The sequence below is a fragment of the Dioscorea cayenensis genome, chromosome 5 (assembly GCF_009730915.1).
Source record: "Dioscorea cayenensis subsp. rotundata cultivar TDr96_F1 chromosome 5, TDr96_F1_v2_PseudoChromosome.rev07_lg8_w22 25.fasta, whole genome shotgun sequence".
Taxonomy (NCBI): domain Eukaryota; kingdom Viridiplantae; phylum Streptophyta; class Magnoliopsida; order Dioscoreales; family Dioscoreaceae; genus Dioscorea; species Dioscorea cayenensis.
In genome coordinates, this window is record NC_052475.1 from 19337325 (window position 1) to 19346152 (window position 8828).

An 8828-nucleotide genomic window follows, 5' to 3' on the forward strand; every position below is an offset into this window, starting at 1 on the left:
GTGATGCACATCGTAAAAAAAAAATACTTCGTATTACTAATACACAAGCACTTATCAAAAATCCAAGTAGATAAAACTAATGCTTGCCAAACACCTATTACGTAACAATGATCATGGAGCTATACATGAGACAAAAAAAATTAATAATAATCAAATAATCAAATAATAAAAAAAAATCAAATATAGACATATAGACTAGGTAGTCAAAATCGAGTTAGACCAGACTCGGGCATTAGGCCGGTCTCGTTCAGTCCACAAAACCAGTTAAAGAAAAACCAACCTTGAACCTGATGAACCCCGCGGTTCATCCAGTTTCAATTGTCAATTAAAAAATAAAAAAACCCCTAATATCTATTTTATCATTGACTCAAGATTATTTTTCAATCTCTAGTCTCCAAAGTTTAGAGTCTAGACTCTCCACCCGTGACGTCGTGACCCAATCATCTCCAAAGTCGGAAGGAAAAGGGAGGAGGTTTAGGAAAAAGAGGGCACCGACGACTAAGAGAAGAAGGATGACGGACCTCGTCGGAGAAGACGCCATTGATGAACTCCGAGAGAGATTTAAGCAAGCGAAAGGCTTTTGGATTTTTATGAATTTTTTTTTAACTACTCTACACCGACATCAGTAAGGATTTTATTTTTTATATGTAAATAATAATAATAATTGGAAAAATGGTGTTAAATATATATATATATATATATATATTGTTTTTCGGTTTTTTTATTTAACAAAAACTTTGTATATGGAATGATGACTTGTTTTGCTTTATAGGTTGTGTATTTGATTTAAAATTTAATATAATATTTAATTTATTTTATTTTATATTTTTATTTATTAATCTGTTCAACCACGGTCGAAGCTCTTCATCCTTGAACATTGATCTTCTCAGATTCAAAGGTTCGGATCAGTTCTAACTACCTAGCATGAACTCATCTCCTTTTAGTTCTGGAACCAACAAATATTCTAGTAGTTTCAGCCTATTAGAATGAGAGAGAGAGAGAGAGAGAGAGAGAGAGAGAGAGAGAGACGTGTAGAAAAGGTAGAACCGGTACCGTAATCTGGAAGAAGAAATGGTTTCAGCTCTGGCTTCGCTCCACGCTCTTCCTTTTGGGTCTTGGCAAGCCCTCCCATCATGGAGAATAAATATGCCATTCCATCATCCTTCCTTCTCTATGCTGACAAGAACGTGCCGGAGGCCGCCGGAGCCTCTCCGAGCCACAGCTGCTGGCCCACCCAAGCCTCCTTCCTTCCGGAACGACGATTCTCTGTCAGGTGCGCCTCTCCTCTTTTTCTTCCTATTTTGCTCTTCTGTTAATAAAATTGGTAGCGTTTAGGATTTGGATTAATTCCTTTCATGTTTCTATGGCCAAGATTGATGCTATATGGCTTTCTGGTTTGGAGGGGGATTTTATATGTTTTTCCAATCAATGTTAATTTTGCCAATTGTTTTATTGTATAATCTTGAAATGTTTTATGGTCATTAAACAGGCATTAAAAAAAAAAATAAATCGTGACTAAATGTTAGGCATTAGTTTCTTTCAGAGTCCATAATTGTGCTTCTGCAGGATTTGTTCACATCATGTTCACTTTGCCGAGAAGCACCACTTAATTTTTGGTGGATTCAGAAAGAATTTCAAATTATTCCTTTTAGATGGCTAATTGATCTTTTAACTGTGATATGGCAACTATTTGTCAGAGTGTTTTCCATGATTGCTTGGAATGAGCTAATGTTGTAATGTTCTAGGACACAATGAATCGTAAACTACATACCTGAGCTTAAGAAATTAAAGATTATGAAGTTTGATGGAGCAACTATCTGCTCTGCCAAGAGATCGATAGATAGGGCTGATTGAATGGTTAAACCATCAACGAAGCAAATGAAATACCTCAGTTGACATTCTTGACTATGTTGATTCAAGATTGGTGAATCTTTCTTTTCAAATTTTATTCGGGTGTTTCTCAATGATAACAGGTCAATGATGATTGTTAATGAGAGACAAGCATAACTATATTTGGTTGTCAGAGGCCTTTTCTTTTTTATTTAGATCTTTTACTTAAAGACCTATAAATTGCTATCATTCATTTGGACCAATAATATATTTCAAAGTACTAAGAGCAGCATCATCTTGGATTGAATTTCAATTTGATTATGGAGTCTAACTATACCAATCATTGGTTCAAGCCTTTTGGGGTATTCTTAAGTAAGAGAAGATTCTAAGACTTAGGATATTGTAACCGTCAATTAGGTCATATGCTGTTACGTATCTTATGGGGATGTACCCGTTTCTCTTGATAACACCATGATAATCTAGTTGTTTTACAAAGTTCATCTAAACAAACATGAACAATTAGTGGAATTAGGAGAGCCTGATATTGGATTTCTAGCTTAACAGTGTACAAAGCCCCCAAGTCAGTGGCCGAGTTTTATTTACTTAGCGAATCGAGTGTGTATTTTAATTCTTTCCTGGCGTAAGAATTGATTTACATTAGAGTCAATTTACTTAAAGCGGCCAACCAACCTAGTTGGGTCAAGTTTCCTTCCAGTTTTGTGTTGTGTGATTGATGGCTGAACATTAAGTTTTGCCGTTTTCTTTTAATATAAATTCTGATCTGAACTAATTTTTCTCTGGTTTGTCTTTTCTGAAACAGGTTTTGAAGCAGCTTTTTCCAAGATTCAGGATAGGGTCCGGATATTCCTTGCTGTTCTCTTCTGGATGTCATTGTTTTTCTGGAGCAGCACCTGGGATGGACGAGATGGTATCAGAAAGAACAAGGGTCCCAAATTCCCAAAGTGAAACTTACATTATATTGCATAAAAATGGAAACTTGTAGATTATTATAAGGCAGAATATATATATATATATACATATATAATAAACATAGCTGTGAGTTTATGTAGTTTGATCATTACATTTGGTATCTGAAGTTCACATACTGAGTTTAATTTTAAAACTTAAGTAGACTTTGATTAAATTGAGTTTAATAGTTGTTCATGAGTGAAATGGGATGGATCCCATTTCAATCCTCTGTATATCCCGGAACCGCAGAGGCACTGCTCACTGCTCCATTTTGAGATGATTAAAACACTGCAACCAAATTACCTACAGAATAACCCCTAATGTAACGTAAAGGTTCTCATTATGATTTATGAAAATGATGAATTGAATTAACTAGAACATCCATGCAATGGTATAACGTCAGAGAAGTAGAGAAGATAAGACTTAATAACAGAATAATACAAGACACTCATCAAATCTCACCAGCATTTACCAGCATTTGACAGACTTCAACCACAAGCTAATGTCCCAATGTTTCAATAACTATGAACAAAAATGTCAAGACTGAATAAGTAAAAAAAGAAAACTATACCTAGCAGAAGATCCTCATGATTCATCATTCAATTAAGAACAGGGTCCACTGTAAAAACTTATCACATTCGGGCTTATAGTAGAAACAAACAGCATACACAACTCAACAAACACAGGCACCTGCCTGTTATGGATAGCATGGTCGGAGGCAACCATTCAAACTTAATCATCCATACTTTCTGGGTCAGCAAGCTTCATATCTTCGTCTGAGTTCTTGATGCGATCAACTTCGGCCTTGTCAGCATCAATGGGTGGAATTTCTAAGCCTGGAATCTCATCTTGTGGCTCCACTGCTGAATGGCAATCTACAGCGCTAGATGGTGTTTCTTCACTGGGCAATTTGGGAAGAGACATCCTTTGGGGCTTCTTAACATGAAGGGATGTATCTTTCGAAAAGCACTTCTGATGCTTTCTATTATCAAGGCTCAATCGGTCTGATCTGCATGTGCTGCTGATAATTCCTTTCCCATCAGTTGATGCTGTACTCTTTTGCCGGCCAAGCTTTGGTGATTTAGCTCTTGTTGGAGGTATCTGCACTGCCATTAAGTCATTGAGATTTCTCCAGAGAAAATAGTATAAAACCTTTTAATTCAAAATGGTAACCATACAAACGGGAAAGTTAACCAGCTCACTTAACTCCTGAATAAACCAGCTCGTAGTTCTGGTAGGTCTGCGTATATATAATTCATGCATTTAACATTTGACGAAGAATGACCAAAGTTTATTTTTATCTTAGATTTTAGATTAGGTGTAACACATAAATCTTAGCCAAAGAGGGCGTAGATATCCAAAGTTAGAAATTGAAGCGGACGCTACCATGGGCTCTTGAAGCTCCATCATCAAAATAGAAATAGGTAAAAAACTCAAACCTCTTTATGCATAGGAGAATAGGGCAAGCATCAGATATGGACCAATATCTTCGCATTTGGAGACAAGCTGGTGCAAGCAACAAGCAGCATGAATGATGCAGGGGACCCAAATGAAACTGGCAATAAACGTTAAAAACTTTAATGTGGGAATGACATCTTCTAGTGTGGAAGCCACCTAATCAGTAAATAACCATGCCATGCTTTAATCTTGGTTGTATAATTGTATGTCTAATATATGCCAAAAATGTAACATTTGTATAAATCTCACTTGTAGCACAGATCACACTCAAACGATCTTAAAGTGCTTCACATCTGCAGCATTACTTCCTCTTTATTGGGTTAGCAGAACACATGCAACTTCACTATTGTCTCCTCAAGATCCATCTACCATACAAAATCATTGAAGACAGTTTTTCATGCTCTACCATCAATGACTCAAGTATCTTTAGCTTCCACATTTCAAATCTAGTTTGGGTGGGTTCAAGATAGCCTAGTGGTAAAGCAATTCTTATTACGCCTTACTTCTCATAAATACTTTCAACATCTAATTCCTCAACACAATGACCATTTTTAAAAACTTTTTCACTCTTCCCAACATCAGTTATTCATTAATCCAGACAGTGAGATTTCCATTAAAAACTTGAACTATATAGCATCTATAAATCTCTGTAAAGGATACAGAAGGATAACAAGCACATGCCTGAGGATCAAAAGGCTAATTGAAACAACAAACTTATCCATCTCAAATAAAGAACTTTGAAGGAATAACGAATAATATGCAATCATTACTGAAAGCCTTCATATATTGTTATTATTTTGCAACACTTAATTCCTGAGGCCGTAAATAAAATCTTGGTGTTATAACCATAACATTTAGTGAATACACTAGAGTACAGACACCAAGACAACCACATGATCCTTCTCCGACAGGTTCCTTCCTATGCAACCAACCACATCCATAAGCACTAGCTGCTCTTGCAGTTAACATTTTACTTTCAAATATTTTTGCAGCATCTGCAGCCTCTCTTCCCGAGTTCCATCTTAATATCGAAAAAACCTTGTTTCACAATCATTGTTTAATAATAAACAGTATCCTTCAGTACAAAATCAGAATCATTCCCTTTAGTACTATTTGTTGAAATGAATGACCAACACATACAAAACCATAATGACAAGCCATGTAAAACCAACCAAAGTGCCATCCTTATTGTACTGTTAGTATCCAAAATATGGCAAGAATAACTTGATTAGCGATTCCAAAGTTATCTACACTTGTTCTGTAAAGATAAAATATTATTGTATCATGATTCTGGAAAAAAACCAACACAGAGTCAGGCCATTTTTATTGTCATATTCTTTATAAATTCTTAACTAAAAAAGTTTTCAATTTATGCTTTTTGGCATCAACAGAAAAGACAACAAAAGTTTCCTGTACCTATAACTCAGACATCCAATTTCCGAAATCATTAGTCTTTACCTTCTTCAGCTCCACCTTCGGAGGCGCAGGTTCTTGGTAAAAACTTGGCATAGGTGTTGCTTTAAAAGTTAGACTCTTCCTGAGCTGCTTAATTTCAGCCTCTTGCGTCTCCTGCATAATAAGATACGCATAGTTCTTTATGCAAAACTGAGCAATGTTAGAATCTCTTCATGGAAACAAGAGGCACACCTTAGACTTGGCCTGCAAAGAAGTTTTCTCCTCTTCCTTTGCACGAATCTTTTCTTCAAGTTTCGAGTAAAACTAACAATCAAACAAAAAAACATTGCTCACTTAATTAACCAATGCTTTGAGCAATTGTCATTAGGATATGTCCAATCAGGAAGCATCAAACAAAAAGAAAAAAAAAAGACCAACCTCTTTTCTTTTCTCTGCTCGCTCATTGCACCTAAAACTAAAACTATATGATGGCATGGTGCCAAACCTTTGAGGTTTCGTACTCCCACCACTAGGGCTTCTAAGGAATCATTAAGATAAAGAGAACCTTGAGCAGATGAGATACAGTACAAAAAACAAGTGATGCTATGAAAAGTAGAGAGTTAAGAGGATACAAGGAAGCTAAATGAGAATAATCTTCAACTTTATGGACATCAATTTGTTTCAAAGGCTTCAGATTTGGCCTCTCTTCCCTGCGTCAAAACTTAAACTTGTTAACAGTAAGCAAATTGTTTAAGACAAACATTAACAAGAAAACGGATCAAAAGAGTGTCATGTCAATGGAGGAGGCATCAAATTGTAGTTATAAACTAACTAGAGTAGGAAAAATATAACCAGATAGAAATGGCCCAAACCAAGGGAAGTAATAGACATACTTTGAATCATCTGTTGATAACATATCAACAGCAGCAGAAGCTGTATCTCCAACAATTACACTCTGCTATTCCAGAAACAAATCAGAGAATGAGAAGAAACAAAAATGAAAGCAGGTAGTTCACCTTGAAAAGCTAATTTTGATTGCAAATGATATGCGGAGGAACATGAAGAATGTTTAACCTGAGACATATGAGTAGCACTTCGGCAAGATATATGTTTTGTTGATCTGTTAGCACCATTAACAACTTGTCTGCCATTAACAACAACAGGTTTTTTAGAGTGGGAAGCTGACATAATCGAAACACCTGAATAAGAAGTTGTCATCTCCGCTTGACTATCGTTGCCTTTCTTTCTTGTGTGAAACAAACTAACAGGTGCAGTGCCAGAAGATTTCTCACTCTTTCCACCATGGGCATTCGTTGCTTTGACATGATCTCCTCTATTCAAGCTTTTACCTCTTCGTTCCTGAAAAGATAATTAACTGCTAAAATCATGTTTTTACAGCATTGGAACATCTAACAAACTTCCAATACAATAAATACACTTGATACTAGATGGTGAATTCAGTAAAACACAAATCAAAATATATCAATTGCATATCATAGTATAACTAAATATGTGAATACAGTAAAACACGAGCGGAGATATATCAATTACATAGCATCCAACTCAATCAAATCCAATAGCTTACAACAATATACCTTGGAAATGGTTACCGGTGCTTTGGTTCCCACACGATCACAAGAGAGTGTTTCAATTTTGGTCTCAGGAGCAGAGGGGTTTTCCATCCCATCCCCGATGCTGCCATCAATTTGTGGATCTTGTTGAACACTGTGATCAAGAGAACCATTGTGTTCATGTGTATGAACAACTTCACTACCTTCCAGCTTCATCAAAATCAAACTATCGCTAGTAACTGTGATGACATCCATTTCAAATCGATTCTAAACCTGAAATAACAAAAGAAAAAATTAATTAAAAAAAAAAACACAAGATGATCATCATCACGCAGCAGTCACCAGATTAAAATCGCATAGATCTCAAGCAAAAAAGAAAGAAAAAGCTCCGCAGATCTGCAAGAAAGAAAGAGAATCGGAAAGCCAAGACTCCAAAAGGAACAATGATTCGGAGAGGATCTTAGCTTTTCTTCTCGATTTCAGACAGCCTGGAAAACTTAGAGGTAATCGCAGATCCGCGAAGAGCGAAGTGGAGATGAATCGAGGCGGTTTGATTTTGATTTCTATCTTTCTCGCGTAACGCGAGCATGAATTAAGGCCTCCGCCAGCGCATACTTCAGAGTTATGATTTGAGAATATAGTTGTAATAGAGATGGAGATGAGGCGGAGAGGAGAGAGATTGAAGGATGGATTAGATGTTTTAGAATGTTAAAATATAAGGAAGTATATATGATAAATATCTTAAGTAGCAGTCTTATTGCTTTGCTGTTTGGAGCTGGACAGGGCTGTCAAAAATATGATGATGGGAACCTGAATGGTTGGCTGGTTTCCAAAAAACACATTTGGCACCACATTCATTCAATAATGTCCGACTAATAATAAGTGAAGTGCATTGAAGAGAATGAATGATAACAAAACAATATATAATTAAATTATTAAATAGTTAAATAATTAAATTTTTTAAAACAAAGATGATGAAATTCAGGCATTTCATTGCTCCCTGGTGGATCTAGAATTCAAAATCGAATCCTGTCCAGTCAGCTGGGCCTAAATGAGACCAGAACCATCGGTCTGGCTCGGCAATCAGGATATTATGTTTGTCTTTTTATACCATGCAGGATGATTGTAATGTGGCCCTAATTACTCTCGACTCAGGCACTATCAGCTTGGTGATTTTGATTGTTGAAGAGAGTGATAATACTTATCTTCCCAGCCATTTTAAAATGTAAATAATGTTCGATATGGCTTAAAAAATTTTCTATAATAAGAATAATAATAAGAATAATAATAATAATAAATCGCAAGTTGGTGGTGGAAATGGAGAATTTGGGCAGATGGAGTTCATTAGCTAACGCACCACTGGCCTTATTGGAGTTAAGAAAAGAAAATTATACGCAAGAGTTAAGTACTATATAAAGTGATGCAATACAAGAGAGTGAATCAGAATGAGATATAGATACCCTATCTCTAGGCGCACTTCTAAATCCCTGAGATATAGATACCCTATCTCTAGGCGCACTGCTAAATCTCTTTACATATACTAGATCTTTATGTGAGGGATTTCTTAATCTCAACATATAATCAAATATCAATCAAATCTCTCTC

General features: G+C 36.0%; 2 protein-coding genes across 9 annotated transcripts; one reads left to right on the plus strand and one right to left on the minus strand.

Annotated features, from left to right (window-relative positions):
* The first annotated feature begins 906 nt into the window (after positions 1-906).
* Positions 907-2920, plus strand: LOC120260757. The gene is made up of 2 exons (XM_039268314.1): positions 907-1273; positions 2651-2920. The coding sequence occupies exons 1-2, from the start codon at positions 1072-1074 to the stop codon at positions 2794-2796; spliced, it is 348 nt and encodes a 115-aa protein (XP_039124248.1). The 5' UTR covers positions 907-1071; the 3' UTR covers positions 2797-2920.
* Positions 2921-3231: 311 nt separating this feature from the next.
* On the minus strand, positions 3232-7937 carry LOC120260990 (protein WVD2-like 6). Of its 8 annotated transcripts, none has more exons than XM_039268626.1 (10): positions 7689-7936; positions 7248-7496; positions 6727-7011; positions 6546-6607; positions 6285-6362; positions 6091-6190; positions 5905-5976; positions 5716-5850; positions 4239-4354; positions 3658-3900 (listed from the first exon to the last, which is right to left on the minus strand). In XM_039268626.1, the coding sequence occupies exons 2-10, from the start codon at positions 7476-7478 to the stop codon at positions 3795-3797; spliced, it is 1185 nt and encodes a 394-aa protein (XP_039124560.1). In that variant the 5' UTR covers positions 7479-7496; positions 7689-7936; the 3' UTR covers positions 3658-3794. The 8 variants fall into 8 exon arrangements, with proteins under 8 accessions (XP_039124556.1, XP_039124558.1, XP_039124557.1 ...); XM_039268628.1 differs by having other exon boundaries at positions 5716-5826; positions 7689-7934; XM_039268627.1 differs by lacking the exon at positions 3658-3900 and adding an exon at positions 3923-4039 and having other exon boundaries at positions 7689-7937.
* Between the last annotated feature and the right edge of the window lie 891 nt (positions 7938-8828).